This window comes from Cynoglossus semilaevis, chromosome 16 (assembly GCF_000523025.1).
Source record: "Cynoglossus semilaevis isolate Cse_v1.0 chromosome 16, Cse_v1.0, whole genome shotgun sequence".
NCBI classification, from domain to species: Eukaryota; Metazoa; Chordata; class Actinopteri; order Pleuronectiformes; family Cynoglossidae; genus Cynoglossus; species Cynoglossus semilaevis.
Window position 1 is genome coordinate 16,251,670 of NC_024322.1, and position 18,206 is coordinate 16,269,875.

At 42.9% G+C, this 18,206-nt stretch overlaps 2 protein-coding genes across 2 annotated transcripts in view; both read left to right on the forward strand.

Moving 5' to 3' along the window:
- Positions 1-7,219, forward strand: part of hibch (3-hydroxyisobutyryl-CoA hydrolase) — a 7,997-nt gene extending 778 nt beyond the window's left edge. The window contains exons 2-14 of the mRNA XM_008328993.3: positions 262-304; positions 501-632; positions 941-1,025; positions 1,212-1,292; positions 1,413-1,465; positions 3,627-3,705; positions 4,791-4,936; positions 5,029-5,115; positions 5,230-5,288; positions 5,419-5,500; positions 5,795-5,914; positions 6,017-6,050; positions 6,364-7,219. Of these exons, the coding sequence (XP_008327215.1) occupies positions 262-304; positions 501-632; positions 941-1,025; positions 1,212-1,292; positions 1,413-1,465; positions 3,627-3,705; positions 4,791-4,936; positions 5,029-5,115; positions 5,230-5,288; positions 5,419-5,500; positions 5,795-5,914; positions 6,017-6,050; positions 6,364-6,479 (1,117 nt within the window). The 3' untranslated portion in view covers positions 6,480-7,219. The remainder of the gene's footprint in view (positions 1-261; positions 305-500; positions 633-940; positions 1,026-1,211; positions 1,293-1,412; positions 1,466-3,626; positions 3,706-4,790; positions 4,937-5,028; positions 5,116-5,229; positions 5,289-5,418; positions 5,501-5,794; positions 5,915-6,016; positions 6,051-6,363) is intronic.
- Positions 7,220-11,468: 4,249 nt separating this feature from the next.
- The window catches only part of pms1 (PMS1 homolog 1, mismatch repair system component), a 17,132-nt gene continuing 10,394 nt past the window's right edge, over positions 11,469-18,206 (forward strand). The window contains exons 1-9 of the mRNA XM_008328996.3: positions 11,469-11,643; positions 12,277-12,420; positions 12,539-12,721; positions 12,931-13,033; positions 13,139-13,302; positions 15,346-15,456; positions 16,610-16,732; positions 16,826-16,972; positions 17,272-18,032. Coding sequence (XP_008327218.1) covers positions 12,289-12,420; positions 12,539-12,721; positions 12,931-13,033; positions 13,139-13,302; positions 15,346-15,456; positions 16,610-16,732; positions 16,826-16,972; positions 17,272-18,032 — 1,724 coding nt within the window. The 5' untranslated portion in view covers positions 11,469-11,643; positions 12,277-12,288. The remainder of the gene's footprint in view (positions 11,644-12,276; positions 12,421-12,538; positions 12,722-12,930; positions 13,034-13,138; positions 13,303-15,345; positions 15,457-16,609; positions 16,733-16,825; positions 16,973-17,271; positions 18,033-18,206) is intronic.

The following is an 18,206-nucleotide window of genomic DNA, read 5'->3' on the forward strand; positions in this document are numbered from 1 at the left end:
ACGAACACAGACGAGATTCATTTCTAAATACGTTAATAATCTGATTAGTAATATTTATTAGGGCTGTGTATTGGCAAGAATCTTGACATACGATATGTATCACGATACAGGACAACGATACGATATATTGCAATATAATGTGATATGTTTAGTATTTACAGCAGTACTTTACGAGGTGCAACTTTTCAATATTTTTCAAATATTTTCAGACACTCTCTGCTCAATGAAGTTTGAAATTTTGGCTTTCATTTTTTTTTCCAGACTACGTTGTCTGTGCAGATTGCGGAATATCCAAGGACACATGGTGAGAACTCTGCCACGCCCATCGTCGAGCCCCCCCACCCCTGTTATTGGTTCTTTCCTGCATGAATTAACTCCTTAAAGAAAATAAATCTGGACCGACCTTATTCATGTTGTTAAACTTGAACCTAAGTGTCATCATGGCGCCATCTTGTGTCTGGCTGAGGTATGAACGTCTCTGTACCATTTTCACCTGTCAGATGTCCAGTCACGTGGAGGCGGAGGTCTCACTGGAGAGGGTCAACAGAGCCGGAGTCATCACTCTGAACCGACCTAAAGTCCTCAACGCCCTCAACCTGACCATGATTCGTCAGATCTTTCCTCAGATCCAGGTGTGTCAGAGGAAAATCGTGATGTCAGTCGGGATGTAATGATACACTCAACTCACCATACCGCCACCTGCTGTACTGTAGTGTAGTGTCGTGGTATGACCAGTTATTTTTGAGATACTGCAGCCTACTATTAATTTTGTATTCCACCGTGGTATGACCAGTGATTTTTGAGATATTGCAGCCTACTATTAATTTTGTATTCCAACCGTTCCAAATTGTTATCAATTCCAGGTGCGCAACAGAAACATACATTTTTTACGTAGTTTTGTTCCTGTAAATAATCCCGCTTTGTTTGTGTCTCCCGTCAGAAATGGGAAAAGGACGAAGAAACCGACATCATCATCATCAAAGGAGCAGGTGGAAAAGCCTTCTGCGCTGGAGGAGACATCAGGGGTGAGCTGTAACAGCAGGGGGCGCCATTCATTAAATTATTTTGAAGGTGCATTTTTCAAATCAGGTTTTCAGACACTGCAGCTGGAGAAACTCAAACTCAGCAGCTCATTGGACAACGGATATTTTAGAATTGAATTGAACGGCAACAGTTTAATTTTTTGTCTTTGTTTGTTTTTCTTCCATCAGCGGTGACAGAAGCTGGAAAGACGGGCGATCCTCTGGCCCAGAACTTTTTCCGTGAAGAATACATCCTCAACAACGCTATAGGTAAGATGAGAGATTAGGTGAAACAGATGAAACGATTTCTTTTTAATCCCAGCTTTAATCTCAGTAATCGTTCCGTCATTTTCTCATCGTTTTCATACTTTTGTTTTCCGTCTTCTCCAGGATCTTGCAGTAAACCATATGTTGCCCTTATTGATGGAATAACAATGGGAGGGGTGAGTTATGAGTTACTTTTAGGGATGTCCGATTATATTGACCAATCGATATTATCTGCCCGATATTAGCATTATTGACCAATCGATATTATCTGCCAAAACAATTTTGGGGAAAAGTGGCTGTATGTGAAATAGAATCGTTATCGATTTATCGATTCTAAAAACAGTTTTGGGGAAAAGTGGCTAATGCCTCAGTTTCGCCAAATTATGTTTGACCTAAAAACAGTTTTGGGGAAAAGTGGCTGTATGTGAAAGTGAAAGTCACTAGATGGCAGCATTGCAGGTCATTTTATTATTCTATTTTAATAATCAGGGGACTGTATGCAAAACGCTGGTGCCAGCAACTCCTACAGTGGTTTGTACTGATAAATAAATAATTATTACCAGGCCCCTTATTAGTATTTCAGTTTGGGGGGTTCAGGCCTTAACCACCGCTATATCAGTATTGGTTGATATCGGAATCAGAAATTAAGTGTTTGGACAATATTGGACATCCCTGATTATTTTTAATCTTCTTCACTGAATTTAATGATGTTTACTTTTTTTTTTTTTGGCTGTTTAAAATCCCACCACAGAGCTAGTGTGGGATTCAAACCCGCACCCAGGCCACAGACACAGAGTTAACACGGCTGTAATGGATCTGACCTCACCTGTCAGATGTGTACTGTATTCCATACAGTACACAGTACACACAGTACTACATGCACCGTGTGTTTAATCCAGGGTCTGAGTTCCTGGTCTGTTCCTCTTCCTCAGGTCTAATAAATTCTGTCGAGGAGCAGGAACTGTAAACACTGTGACGTCTCTGGTGTTTCCAGTGAAGACGTGCTCTTATATGGTGCCTGGTACTGTTGAGTTCCAGGACTTTTATGGAGACACTTCTGTGTTTTATTATGTCTTTATTATCATTGGACTCACAGAGGAAACCAGCAGTAATATTTACTACTGTATACACTACTCTACTGCAAATACTGTCACTTCACCGTACGATAGATCAATACAAACCTACAGTATTTGCACCGAGATGTTTTTTTTTTTACAGTACTTTTGAAGTATTCTATTTTTAAACAAATTCTTCTACTTTTTTCCATTTGTTTTTTTTTTAAATATGGAGCGGGTGAGAGAAGGGGGGAGAGCGAGAGGAAGTGGGGGAGAATAAACTCACTGAGTCCCTCTGACCTGAGCCAAAGTACTGAAGTTTTGACGAAATACAGCTGTCTCCTCTCTCTCTCTCCTCATGTCATCACGTGGTCTTGTGTTTAGGGTTCTCTCTCTCTCTAAGAAGCCCCCCCCCCCCCCCCCCCCACAGTGGTCTGGTTCTTCTCACCGTCTCTGTGATGGTTTGATCTCAGTCCCTGCTCCTCTGCTCTCGGCCTCTGGTTGACTTTAAGTGTTTTTTATTAGTCTGAGGGAACAGTGACGTCACTGTGTAATGAGTTCTCAGAGATCGTTCGACGGGAACTAAATGTTTCTTTGTCGTTCTGTCAGAGATGTTGTCGAACTCGGGTTTATCATCATTGTAAGTGGTTGAAACACTTCTGGATGAAAACCACAAGGTGGCAGTAATGGCACTGATTTGTCAGTATTTTCTAGACGCACCCAGAGAATTACTGTAAATTAAAACAGTTTCAGCCTGTGAAAATAAATATTAAAGTTAAATTATGAACAGAAATAACTTAATTTAACAATAATTATTAATTAAATAATAAAAATTCAAACTCAATAAATAAAAACATGTTTAAAAAAAGACTGCAGTAGTATGAGCAGACTGCAGTACTCCATCAGACTCTCTGTAGTGTAGTATTGTAGGTTATGGAACCCAGGTGTTTTTTTTTTTTTGGAGTCTGCCCCTGCAGGACAGCAGTGGTTTTACACCCTGACCTGCTTTACTGTACAACAAATATTCTATCTTTTATATACGGTCTGTGGTCTTTAGGTCTGTGGGTTGTTCAGGTCAGGTTCTGACTGTGACCGGTTCTGTCTCTGTTCTACCTCAGAACCCTGTTGTCACTGCAGCAGCTTCAGCCCGGCTCCATTTTTATTTTTTCTCACCCCTCAGCTCTGACCTCCTTTCTGCTCCTCTTCCTCGTTCCTCTCCTCCTTTGAGAACGTGTCTGCCGTTCTCGGGTTTTCTCCCTGACCATGTTCTCTCCTCACCCAGGGAGTCGGTTTGTCAGTTCACGGACGATTTCGAGTGGCCACGGAGAAAACGCTCTTTGCCATGCCGGAAACCGCCATAGGTGAGATACGTGACGATATCGGCAAAAAGTTAATATCGTACACTCCTAATTTTGTCATTTTTATCTTGATCTTTATCAGCTTAAAAGACTTTTATTTTGTAGGGATTTCATTTCATAGAGACTATTTAAAGATCTTGAAAACATGTGATATATCTTTTTTTTTTTCTCTGCCGTCTTGGACCAAATGAACCATGGCCTGGTCCTGGTCCGGGGCCCTGTAGTTGGGAACCTCAGGTTACTCCATTTTTTTAACAGAAACACAATTTTTGTTTAAATAAAATAAAAACATTTCCAGGTGAAACGACATGTCAACTGAGCTAATCTGATCTGATACATGAGTGAGTACTGCAGTACTACAGTGTGTGATGTTGTACTTGGAGGAGACACTAAGTGGCGTCCCAGTCTCCTGCTCTTCAGCTAATTGGTTCCTGCAGACAGATGGTCGTCTCCCAGGGCTCTCAGCAGATTAACCACAAATCTCTACAACCAGTCACAGAGCGCGACATCACGACAGCAACGTGTCTGAAGTCACGTGACCGCGGTCGGATTATCAGATCAGACCTCAGATCAGTGCAGTCAGAATCAGACGCAGGATCAGGAGAAAAACTCTGAAAAACAAAAAGATTTTTTTTTGTAGATTAAAAAAAACCAAATGTTTTTGTTCTGACTGTCACTTCACTGGACCCACCCACACACACACACCCAATCCCCCGACAAACACACACTCCTGCGTCACCACTAACCTCTTCTGCTGTGGGGGATTAGCAGATTAACCCCGGACCCTCTGAGTCTCCCAAACAACAACGTTAATCCAACGCATTTATGATATTTATTTTTTCAGCCCTAAATCTGATCAACTGCCCTGACAGTGTCACCCCAGGACTCAGGTCCAGGTCCAGGACTCAGGTCCAGGTCCAGGACTCAGGTCCAGGTCCAGGACTCAGGTCCAGGTCCAGGACTCAGGTCCAGGACTCAGGTCCAGGGGAAGCCCAGTGTCTCCCAGTGTCTCTCAGTCTCGTCAGTCTTCATAAAGAACATCATAAAGATTCAGTCCAACTCTGTCCTCGTCTCTGCTCTGTGGACAGGTCTGTTCCCTGACGTGGGCGGGGGCTACTTCCTGCCCCGGCTGCGTGGCAGGTTGGGTCTGTTCCTGGCTTTGACCGGGTTCCGTCTGAAGGGACGTGACGTGCAGAGAGCTGGAGTCGCCACTCACTTTGTAGAGTCTGAGAAGGTAGAAGACAGAATGTCCACAGTCAGACATTTTTATCTCTGTCTGCTGTCCACTGACCCTGTCGTAGCTGATGTCCATCTGCTGGTCCACAGATCCCAGACCTGGAGAAGGAGCTGGTGGACTTGAAGTCTCCTTCTGCTGAAGATGTCGGCCGAGTGCTGGACGTCTACCAGAGACAGGTTAGAACGGGTCTCTCCACGTACGATGACCTGAGAGCTGCTCAGATCTGTCCAGCGTTGTCTTCCAGGTTCAGAGACGTCCACTTGTCCATAATGTTTGTGTCGTCTTCACAGAGTTCGCTGGATGCTGAGAAGCCTTTTGTCCTGGACAAACACATGTCTGATATTGACAGGTAGGTGAGGACAAATGTCCACTGATCTGATCAGGGTTCTGTCTTTTTGTTGTTGTTGTTGTTTGTACTGGTGTGAAGAACCTGACTACGAACCAGAACCTGTTCCTCTTTTCCTGTTTCCTCCTTCCAGACTGTTCAGCTCCAGCAGTGTGGAGGGAATCGTCCAGAACCTGAAGGCCGACGGTTCGGAGTTTGCGGTCAAACAGGCCGAGGTATGTTGTCATACCTGACATCCAGGTGTTGAAACAGAACTTGTTCCACAGACACCAACAGTGTTTCATATTGGATTTGGTTTTAAAAAATCGTGATAAAATCATATTGTGAAAAAAACAGTTGTGAATTCTACCGTGAGTTAAAGGGTTTCGTTACATCACAAGTCAGAAATCATCGTCTCATGGTGTAAAGGTCGCTGACCTTACACCATACACACCGACTCTTTTTGACTCGTAGCTGAAGAACTGCAGGGTCTTCACTCTCTTTTCACCTCCCTGTGTCTCGTCCTCCAGACACTGTCCAAAATGTCTCCCACGTCTCTGAAGATGACCTTCAGGCAGCTGCAGTTGGGGGCGTCCCTGACCCTGCAGCAGGTGTTGGTGATGGAGTACCGCCTCGTCCAGGCCTGCCTGGTAAGAACGAGTCCAACCTGGTCATAAACACCTTCATTCATCAGCTTGATTTTTATTGGTGCTGAAGTCTGAGTGTCCTCCACGGTGTCTTCTGTTTCTCAGAGGGGCAGTGACTTCTACGAAGGCGTCAGAGCAGGTGAGTCACTGCAGTGTGGACAAGTCAAGTCTCTGTGGCACAGAAAATATTACAATAAAAATAAATATACCGTGCTGCAACGGGGCCTGCTCCCAACTTTGGGAACCACCGACAGACGCTGGCTGGGAATCGAACCTCATCCTGTCGGGGGTTGTTTTCATTTCCTGTGTTAGTTCTGAACATCTCGTTCCTGGAAAGGTCAACACATGTGAAGTGCTAACTCCAGCTGCAGCCTGTCTTAGATCAGAGCTTAGATCAGATCACTTCCTGTAACCAGATCCTCTGTGATGTCACATCCTGTCTGTGTCTCCAGTTTTGGTTGACAGGGACCAGAATCCCAGGTGGAGCCCGTCGTCTCTAGAGGAAGTGTCCAAACAAAGTGTGGACCAGTGTTTCACATCGTTAGGAGACAAGGACCTGACCTTCTGATGTCCCTGTCTGTCCACCTGTCCTGATGTCCCCGTTTGGTCCTCCTGAATCCTGTCTGATGTCTGGACTTTTGTTTTACTCTGAATCATGGAACGAAGAAGAAAAGTTCAGACCTAGAGTTTCAGTCCTTTCTATTTTTTGCAGTTTCATTTTTCTGACTTTTTAACTGTCTGACGTTCTCGGTGAGGTCAGCAGGTCATGAACTGACCTCTATGCAAAGGTCAGGCACCGTGATCATATCATGGTTGTCTGAAGGTTTATTGTTGGACGCACACTCATATTTATAGAGATGCAGATAAGCTGCAGAGGGGAAAAAACAATTTAGCTGTGAAAAATAAAAACACTAAATAACAGTGGAATTAATGTCCAGTTCTTTTTAAAACAGCTGTTAAAGAACCACTGTACTAACATGAATTATTATAATTGTTTGATTTGAACTAGTTTATTTAGATGAACTGTAATCATGTCTTTGAAGCCAGTAGTAGTACAGAAATAAATAAATAAATGAAGAACTGATTTAACGATTTGACATTTTCTTGAAATTTATGCTCAAATTGGAAGAAAAAAAGGTGAGTAATGGTCACTGATGTGTTCAAGTGTTTCTGAAATATGAATTTATTTTTTATTTATTTCGTCTTGGAGCTGCTAAGCTAATGCTGCTATGTGATGTTTTCTTGAAATGCCCTCAAATTGGAAGAAAAAACTTAATAAAATATCCAACAAATTCATATGTGTGTTGTAACGTGACATGGGAAGAAGTGTTTCTAACGTTTGTTAACGTGAGATTTGTCCGTGTGCAGCAGAGACGTTGACTCTCATCTGTCCCACTTTTATCGGGTCGGGTTGTGTATCTGGTACCGTCAGTGTTGATGTCACATCAGTCTGATGTGGACTTGGGTTCTGAGCGCTTTTCAAGGAACGTTATCATTTTCCAAACAGTTTTTCATTTCGTGCATTATTTATGAGGGTGACATCAGACGGCGGTACTACAGCGGTACTACAGCAGTACTACAGCGGTACGAGTGTAACTGCTGGAGTCAGACTTTGTTCACAAATGTTGGTTCAAGCACTAACATTGGGGCGGGGTGGGTGGATGGGTGATTAATAACCTAAAGTACTCTGACTGCACATAATACAGCATGTAATTTACTGATGAGCCCGAAAGCACCACCACAGCTGCTGCTGCTGCTGCGGCTGGGGGCGCGCGGGGCGCGGCGGGGGGGCGGGGCCCCAGATGCTTTTTAATCATTTTGAGAAGTCATCTGCGTCTGTAATGGAGCTCTGGTGACGCCACAGGAAGAAGAAAAAAGCTTTGGTTTGTGGGATATTTGTGGAGTTATAATCAATACAACTGAAGTTTCCTGTTGTTGTTGTTGTTGTGCGAGGTCATTCTGAAGGAACTGGTTGGTCAACTTTGATATCATGATTATGTAATTAATTATATTTGTCCCAAAATACAGAATTTACAGTTTTTTGCAACAGGCTGCCACAGGAGGCGCCATTAGGTGTATGTGGTTCCTTTGGGAATCAAACACAGGACTCTCTGTGTGCAAAGCAGTCGAGATGACCGCTACACTATGAGACCACTGACCACACAGCTGACTGAGTCTGTGTTTAGTCACAGGGCTACATGACCATTCACGCTCACATTCACACCAGAGTTGATATCAGCGCAGAGAAGTACTGCAGAAGACGACGTTTTGGTACTGACGGGCTACATGACCATTCAGAGTTGATCTCAGCGCAGAGAAGCACTGCAGAAGACGACGTTTTGGTACTGAAGAGTTTTTTTTTGGACAAAGTCAAATTTATTTCTTTAACATAAATCTATAAATACATTCCTGCAACACACTCTGAAAACAAAGGGCAAAGTTAGCCTGAAAAAAAATTGTGAACAAAAACCGTGAATCGTATCGTATCGTGTGTAGAGTAAATGTCTCCTGTGCTTGACGCTCCGGTTAACCGGACCTTAAGGAAGTTGAGATGCTCCGGTCAAAGACTTCCTGTCCGCGGTCCACGTCCAAAAATAATGGCAGTGTAAAACGAAGCAGGGCTTTGGTCACTGCTGCCTAATGGCCACGAGGCAAACGGAGCTGATGCTCTGAGGCCTGGTGCGGTTTCGCTGCTGGGTCTCCAGGGAGACCATCACAGCCCAACTGCAGGAAGTAAGAGCTTTTAGTGGGACCGCGGTGAGAGCCGGTCTGCTGGGTGTGGATCTGTTCTCTCTGCCAAAAGGAAGACAGGCAAAAAAATTCTCTCATCCACAGCAGAACAAAGATTCACAGGTCATGATGGATGTTCACTGACGAACAGAAATGTCTCTGATGTCACAGCACACTCAACTTTTACACCAACGTTACGAACCGAGAGCAGACACCAACGGGAAACAGACGAGTTTTGAGCGCTTTGGTCACATCAGAAATTAGATTTCAGTAAGGATGTCCGATATTAACGCTTTGCCGATATTGTCCAAGCACCTGATTTCCGATATCAGCCGATAAATCGGGGCAGTTGTGGTCCTCCGGGTTAAGAAAGTTAAGTGTTTCTCAGTTACTGTCTGCCATGACCCCCCCCCCTCTCCCCCAGTTATATTTATTTATTTATCTGTACAAACCATATTATTCAATCCCTAGATTTCAGTCCAATCTCAGGGTGTTTCAAAGCCTGATTAAAGGCAGCTCTCATCAATATTCCTGATGAATCCAAACATCCTGGACCAGTTCTATCACATCCGCCTGTCACGGCACGTCACACTCGATGTAGGGAATGTCACTGTAGCGATGGTCCACCTCTGCCCACTGCTGTACAGCGCGGGCCACGATCTCCTCTGACAGTTTGTGGGCGTAGTCCAGCAGCACTGGGTTGACCTGGGGGCAGCTGTGGGCGGCCACGCCCACCTCAGACTGGACCAAGACGGCGTTCTCTCCCCGCCTCCTGCACCTGCCATCCTTCTTCTGTGTGGAGTTTGCATTTTGACCACCAGGGTTGCCTGTTTTGGATTTAACACACCCCATGCTCTGGGTTTGGACGCATTGGTCTGGGTCAGTACAGGTGCAGCCTTGGGTCAGATCTGTGACCCACACATCCCGGGTGAGTAGGTGTCATGGGAGTAAAAGTGTGGAAGGAGAACCGTCTGAGAACCTCATGCTGGTGTTGGACCGGCAGCAGTGAAAAAGTTCATCTCATCAGCTGAGGACAGAAGGACAGGAGACAGATTCAGTCAACGACAGAGACTTTATACCTGAAAAACGGCTGTATATGAAAGTAAACGTCACTAGATGGCAGCATTGCAGCTCATTTTATTAATCTATTTTAATAATCAGGGGATTGTGTGCCAACAACTCATACACTTCTTTAACCCAACACCTTAGTGAGCAGGCGGCACTTAACTTCCTGAACCCCCAGGCCACCACTCCCCCGCTGTATTTGTTGATATCGGACATCAATATCGGCAAAAAAGTTAATATCGGACATCCCTATCTAATTCTCATATTTGTCCTTTATATAAAAACTGATGACTTTATTTTCGAAATTGATTCATTTCCATTGACCTTTTCCACTGCCGTAGCCTCCCAGCAGACAGCTTAATAATTTTTAACAAACAATAAATATTTAATTTCGACATGACGGGAGCTTTCCGCTCCGGGGGAAACAGAGACAGACAGCAGTGATTCAGAGCAGCTGTACAAACCTTCATCAGACTGGAGCAGAAAACACCCAAATATTTCATATCATAAGGAAACAGCCGGTTGTTCAGTCGGTGACAGTCCAGACATGGAGCGCTGCGGTCGGTGTATCTTCCTCCTCCTTCTCCTCCTTCTCCACAGCTCCGCTCAGACTCACCATTAACAGCGACCTTAACTTCAACGTAACTGATCAGATCAGAGTAAAAAGACAGAAAATCCGCTTTAAGTTGCCCACGGATGCAGGGATGTTTATTCAGTGCATGGATCCACGTCCGATTCCCAAATAATCCTCTGAGGGAAAACAAGTCTCGTTATTGCCAAAACAATTCGGAATTTCTGCTTTGTTGGAGCAGAGATGTTGTTGTCTCCACGTAGCTGTGCTTTATAAACCCAACACACAGACTACGGAGTGGACTTGTCCACTTCCACTGCTGCAGTATTACACATACCTGACAGCGGCACTGACTGGCATTATACTGCCATCTGGTGGACATAATACACAACTGCATACGAGGGAGGGGGGTGATAAGGCTCTAAGACAAACGGAAAGGAATCATTAATATTAACAATACCGATTTATCGAGAAAAAAAAACAAAATCTCTTAATCAGTCTCAATAATTTCAACTGGTTTTCGCTAAAGTTTTGTTAAAAATTTGATGTTTTCTGTGAACGGGTAAAAGCTGATCTAGTAATCGTTAATAGACGCGGAGGGGGCGGGGGGTGATAAGGCTCTATGACAACCGGAAAGGAATCATTAATATTAACAACACCGATTTATCGAGAAAAAAAATTCAAAATCTCTTAATCAGCGTCAATTATTTCAACTGGTTTTCGCTAAAGTTTTGATGTTTTCTGTGAACGGGTAAAAACTGATCTAGTAATCGTTAATAGACGCGGATAAAGTTGTCAATGTAAGGAAATAAAGTCTTGAGTTTTGATATTAATACTGTACATTTTTTAGGGATGAATTATGACGAGAACACGGAGCGCTATAACATACTGTACATGAGTTAAAATGAATAAAAAATCGTTATACGTTTATATTTGTTTTAAAAAATAAAGTAAGAAATGAAAAATCTATGTATCTGCCCTGGATATATTACACTTTGGTTTTTTTTTGTTGTTGTTGTTTGTTTTTAAGTCAAATCATTTAAACATTGGCAGCTCCTGGTCTAACGTCGGTCTTGTACCTGTAAGCCCTCCTTCAGGGCTACAATAACTCACGCGTGTTAAGGAACCCGCCACCGTGATGCGTCTAGCCAATGAGCGAGTCGGAATCGACGTCAACCAGGATGTTTCTGTTGCGTGTCAGTGCATGCTGGGTAAAATAAGAGTCTGTGAGGGGATACTAACGTTAGTGTTTTCATTCTCAAACAAGCTCTAACACGCGGGGCAGACTTCGTGAGCTATCTACGAGCAATAAACAAAAACTTGTTACGTTTTGAGATGGGTAACTAAAGTTCTAATTTAAATCCAGGTAAGATAATGTTCCTGCACTTTAAATAGCTTGTTTATGTCTGACAGACCAAAGAAATAAGTTCCACCATTAGCTAATTATTTCATTAAATTACGTATAACCCTGACTTACACTACAAGTTCGTTCAATTACTGTATTCTGAAGTTTAAATGAACAATTCAACATCGTTTGTTTTATTAATATAATCCGCAATTTGTTGCAAATTAATTACAATATCGTTGGCAAAACTAAATGTCCTTCGTAAGTTTCATATGTTTTACATTATATTCCCACAGGGCCTTAAGAATTTGCATTCTAACCACAGTCTTTAAAAAAACAGGAAACTTTTTCTTTGCATTCTAACCACAGTCTTAAAAAAAAACAGGAAACTTAAATGTTTTATTTTGACATACGAAAACGTTTTTGTTTTTTTTTACAAAAATAACAAATCGAAATTTTAGCACTATTGTTTCAGTTATTGGCCAAAACTGTTACGTGTGTAAAATGATACTTCACAATCATCTTCTTATTTGACCACGCCCCCTCGCCAGTACTTTCAGTACTGCATCCTCACATCTAATGGTCTACAGTAACATCACATACCATGTTCCATGAATGCATTTGTCAACATTTAAGACTTTTGTTTTTTAACAGATACCTGACACCATGAAGCAGTTGCCCGCCGACACTGTGCGGCTGCTGTCGAGCTCCCAGGTCATCACGTCAGTGGTCAACGTTATGAAAGAACTGTTGGAAAACTCCCTGGATGCCGGGGCGTCCAGTATTGACGTTAAACTGGTACAGTGAATCAGTGACACAAATTCTAAAGAAAACCCAATAATATTAATGTTATTTCTAGTGTAGTTGTCGTTCTGTGCTGCTTGTTTACCAACATATTTTGACCTATCTGTGGCAGGATAATTATGGTCTGGACCGCATCGAGGTTCGTGACAACGGCCAAGGAATCAAAGCTGCGGACACTTCTGTGATGGCTGTGAGACATTACACGTCGAAGATCAGCAGCCATGAAGACTTGGAGCATCTGGAAACGTACGGCTTCAGAGGAGAAGCCCTGGGCTCCATCTGTGCTGTTGCCGAGGTGACGGGTGTGAACGACTGTAGCTGCTGATAGAAAAAAGAAAACAAGCAAATGCACATGAATGTGATGGACATATTTTTGATTAATACAAAGTGTATTTTTAGGGATGTCTTATTTTAGCTTTTTTACAATATCTGTCGACCGATATTATCTGAACATCTACTGAACCTTTAGACATGTTTATGACATATTCTCCTCCTTGTCTATAGGTGGCTGTCACAACCAAAACAGTGACGGATGATGTCAGCATCCAGTACACGCTGAACTTCACGGGGGAGATCGTTTCTCAGAAGCCGTCCCACTTAGGTCAAGGTAAGACTGTGATTTAATCAGTACTCGTTTTCTTAAAATAAAACAAAATGTTTCGCGATATTAATATTCTACTGCACTGTATTGTTTTTTTTAAATTTTTTTCAGGAACAACAGTGTCTGTCACAAAGCTTTTTAAGAACCTTCCAGTCAGAAGGCAGTACTATTCCTCTACCAGGAAGTGCAAAGAGGAGCTGAAGAAAATACAAGACCTGCTCATGGCTTATGCAATAATAAAACCTGAGCTCAGGCTAACCCTGGTCCACAACAAGGTCAGAATCTTTTATCTCCTTTAGCTGAACTAAGTGACTTGAAACAAGGGATGTTGTTTCATGTTTTATTCTAAAGCAGGGGTGTCAAACATACGGCCACGTGGGGCAAAACCGGCCTCGCTCGGGGGATCATTCTGGCCCACATGATGAATTGTGAAAGTGAAAAAAAAATTTAACCATATATGAATGTTTTGCAATACAATTTTACAATTTATTTGCAGTAAAACAAAGGGGGAAACATGGATTTATTTTTATTTATATGTAATTTTGCTATTATTCTACTAGTCCAGTCCACTGGCATCTAATCAGGCCAATATATGATGTGACAATAAGTGCTGACCTGATTTTAACCTGATGCCTGGTTAAAATTGTAAAGCAGTAAAATAGTTGATTAAATTCTCATCAGTCAACTAAGAAGTCGTTTCTCCGTGGTTGCCATAAAACCAGAACCAATGAGGAGTTTTAAAGAGTTCGTGAGAATTGAGTTATTATATATATACATTATAGTTATTCTCACAACCAAGGAGTTATTATTTAACACTGATCCCTATAGGAAAGAGCATGTGGTATACGTTATAGTTATTCTCACAACCAACACTAGATGTCGCCATTGTCTTTAAAGGACTGAAGGCGGGAACGCGCTGGCGTTCTCTCTTGTTTTACTGCGTTGTTACAGCGTCACCGACCGTTGGTCATTAGAACAATCGGAGGATTTTGAATTAGAAAAGTTTACTTTACAAAAGAAAAACAGCATTTAATGCTGACTTTTACTGTGATGGCGAATATAGTTAATTCTAATTAATCATCTGAATTCCCGTATGTATCCTCATGTATGCTGTAAGGACACACGATATGATTCGCGATTTTTACATTTTTTTAAATTAAATTTTATATTCATAATTTTAGAATTTTTCAGAATATTTTTCTTTAACTTTTGTCCTTCATGAAAAAACTTGCCGATGACTACAGTTTAATTTGTTGTTTACATTACATAACAATGACCTGCAGTGTATTTCCTCAGCATTTGACTGATTTTATTTTTTATTTTTTTATACATTGCCCACTATAAGAACCACAACTTAGGATTACTGACCAATGTCCAGTATAAAAGCATGATCACTGCTGCTGCTGCTGCTGCTGCTGCTGCTGCTAACGCTGCTGCTGCCCCCGGTGGAATAATTCCCGGCTGTATATATACATTTCATAGAAGTCACTTTTGGAGGTTGTCTTCGTAGAGAAATTAAGCCTTTTTTACGCCGTCAGCACTCGCTGGCCCCTATCCTCTATCTCCAACTCTGCTATTTGGCTTGTGTCGTGTTTCACAGCTTCTTCAGGAACTGTTTACAGGAGTGATCCGTTTACATGTGCCAGATTGTGTGTTCAATAGCTGACACATGCTCTGCAGCGGGGTGCATGCTTTCAGAAATCAACACCCAGGAGATATATTCACCGGCAGACACAAATTACAAGACCGCTCGTGGCTGTCAACATACTTTGGAGCTGAATTATTCAGATGTTATTTATTTAATCCATTATTATTTTGGCCTTTATTCAAACTTTATGAAAAAGCTGCATATTTTACCGAATATAAATGATGTATTTCTTAGACATACAGAATCTCAGTAGGAAGCTGAGAACGGAATAATATTTGGATTTACTTTTTTTTCTGAGAATCATCAGCATTATTATTATTATTATCATTATCTTCAATGTGTTAGTTTATTACTCAGGGAAAATTCAAAATTCATCAAGTGGGCCAGATTGATCCACTAACAGGCTGGTTTTGGTCCGCCGCCCATATGTTTGACACAGTAGGAAGGCGAAAACGTTTAAACAAAATAATATTTGTGTCAGTGTTGACGTTAACTGGGTTTTCCGACCTAAGTTTTTTTGCCGAGTCACTTGATCAACCGATACCCACTGTCCGAGGTCCGGCTCCTCTGACCCACTGGTGGCCCAGTTTCTATCTTCATGGGTGTTAATGTGGTGGGATTTACCTGATGGCTGGACCAGAGGGGCTTCACTGGTGACATATCGTTACAGGTGGTGGTTTGGCAGAAGCCCAAAGTGGCCGATCTCAGAAGTGCCCTCCATGCTGCGCTGGGGCCCAGTTCTGTCACCGACCTGCTGCCCTGTCACTATCACCAGGATCAGGTTAGTGGAGAGGAAACTGCAGGAAGAACTCTCAAAATGTTGACGCTGTTTCATTGTTTTGATTGGTTGAAACCTGTAAATGTGCGGAACTGTGCACAAATTATAAGCTGTGTTTACATTCGCTGTGCACCACTATTGTGCACAAATTAAAGGCTGTGTTTACATTCGCTGTGCACCACTATTTTTAAAAAAATGTTTTCATATTCATCCTGGATGATGGTATGTCATGTCCTTATATTATTATTATTATTATTATTGTTGTTATTAGTGAAAATTATTTTTTGTTAGTTCTGAACTCCCAGCTCTTGCTCTGAGCTGTTTTCTCACCAAGAATGGATAATATTTGTTAGCTTCACTCAGCCACGCTAACTGTAAACTGATAACTTTTATCTGTCATTTTCTGCCTTGTCATGTCAGAAGTTTTTTTTTTTTAATCCAATCTGGTAGAACGCTGCAAGGATGAGTCAGGATTTGATCTTGTTCTCTGCAGAACAAAATGTGACACTGGATTTTGGCAGCATGACTTCACAGCTCTGTGGGGCCTACGGTGCCGTTCGTGTTCCCATAAAGTGACCGTAATGAGCAGGGGTAGAGAGAAGCACATGTGACCTGACCTGAAACAGCGGTGCATTTATTAACTCCATTGGCATATGGTGCAATTAATAATGAGCCCGGGGGCCGTGTGGCAGGAAAAAAAAAATCTCTATGCTCGTAATGATTTTTTTTTTTTTTTTTAAAGGTTCAGTTTCAGGTTTGTTGAGTCATCGGCTTTTGGAGAAAGCTGTGAGAACTGCTGTGGTTTTTAGGGTGAAGGGTCCTGAAATATATGTGATGGAAATGTACAAAGAAGAATATGTTGGACAGGAGGCAACGTGTTGACCTGTCACTATCTGCTGCTGTTGTTGTTGTTGTTGTTATTATTATTATTATATACAGCACCGTATGGATTTTTTTTATCAATCAACCATCCATTCATCCATCCATCCATCCATCCATTCATCGATGTATATCTATTTATTTCAATCCAAACTATGAGTGACCAATCACAGGGCTCGGTGACCCCACTCCAAAAACCATGTGTGTATCTGTGTATTTTGTAGGTGTAGTCAGAGTCTGACTACATTCTCAGTTGTCTACTTTTTTTACCCCACAGATTTCTTTAGAAGGTCTCTTCCCAAAGGCCGGAGCCGACGTTTCTTCAACAAGTTCATCCAGCCCTGACAGAAGTTTCATATTCGTCAACAATCGGCCCGTCCACCATAAAGAAGTCCTGAGGGTAAGACCAGTTCTGACCCGTTAACGCTGTGCCCTTCAGAGCGACGACGGTCTTTATATATACAACACTTTTCTTTCTCTTCATTTTCCTCAGCTCCTGCGTCAGCACTACAGCGCTCAGTATCCTGATGACGTGGTCCAAAACCGATATCCAACACTGGTGCTGAAGATGACAGTTCCGGCTTCTTCAGTCGACGTGAACTTGACACCAGACAAAACACAGGTTCTACTTCAAAATAAGGTAGGCCCACGAAAAACTGATTCAAATATTAGTAGCTAATTCCATTAATCGAAACTTCTGATTCCAAATGTAGATCCCTCTGTTCCAGTGTTAGTAACCTGATGTTTAGATGGAACAGCATTGCCTCTGTATCGTGATATGTATCTTAATCGCCAGATTTTGTATATGTGATATGTATCTTAATCGCCAGATTTTATATATGTGATATGTATCTTAAGCGCCAGAATTTTGCCGATACACATTGAAAAGCTAGTCAATAAAATAGTAACTTTGTTTGTCATTCTCTCTCTGACCTGTAGGAGGCCGTGCTCTCAGCACTGGAGTCCATGCTGGTTTCCCTGTACGGCTGTCAGCGGGCCCCTGACCCTCCGGCTGAGAACTCAGTCTCACCATCCAGTCTTCTTCAGACCAGTTCCTGTTCTGAAGAAGTGGATAGACGCAGTGACAGCGCTCCACCTGTAGGAGCGGGCGGTGACGCCTCAGTGGTCCAGCAGACGACGAACAGCAGCTCTTCTTCCTCGGTAGCAGAGGACTGGTTTGTCAACCACGTGTCACAACCGCTCCAATTGAACTTTGACCTTTATGATGATGAAATGACTCAAATTTGCGCTGCAGCCACAGAAACATGTTCAAATAACAGTTCCCTGGAGAGACCCGACCCTGAAGTGGACCGTGACCTGGTGTCTGCACCAGGCGGCAGGACAGTCCAGCTGTCAGCCGAGGACTGGAGCCGAGGGACGGCCCTGACTGACCCGGTGTCAGGAGAACCCCTGCGGCCCGTTCAACTCCTCCAGCCCTCCAGGCTCCGCTCCTCCAGCTGTGAGGAGGTGAAGCATCAGAGCAGCTCAATTAAAACCACCACCAACGCCATAACAGCCAGGTCTGACGGTCTGACGGCCTACGACCTGATCAGCAATCACCTGGTGAGGGCACCGCTCCCCTCGTCTGGGAAGGAGGCCAAAGCCGAGGTCCACAGAGAGGGAGTTCCAGCCAGCCCGCAGGATATCAGTGACACGGCTCAACAGAGGCGGAAAAATGCTCAGGAGGTCGGCCGTCGGAAGTGAGTTTCCAGACCTTCACCTTTCCGTGCAGTTGTTCCCACTTCTTATTATCTGAAAGGCAGAACGAGTGGGAAAGGTTCGAGCGCTCATTTGTACGTACGGAGCCTTGTCTGGAAATAATGTTGATGGAAGCTGCGTTTGTAATTTCCTGACAGATGTTCCTGATGGACGAC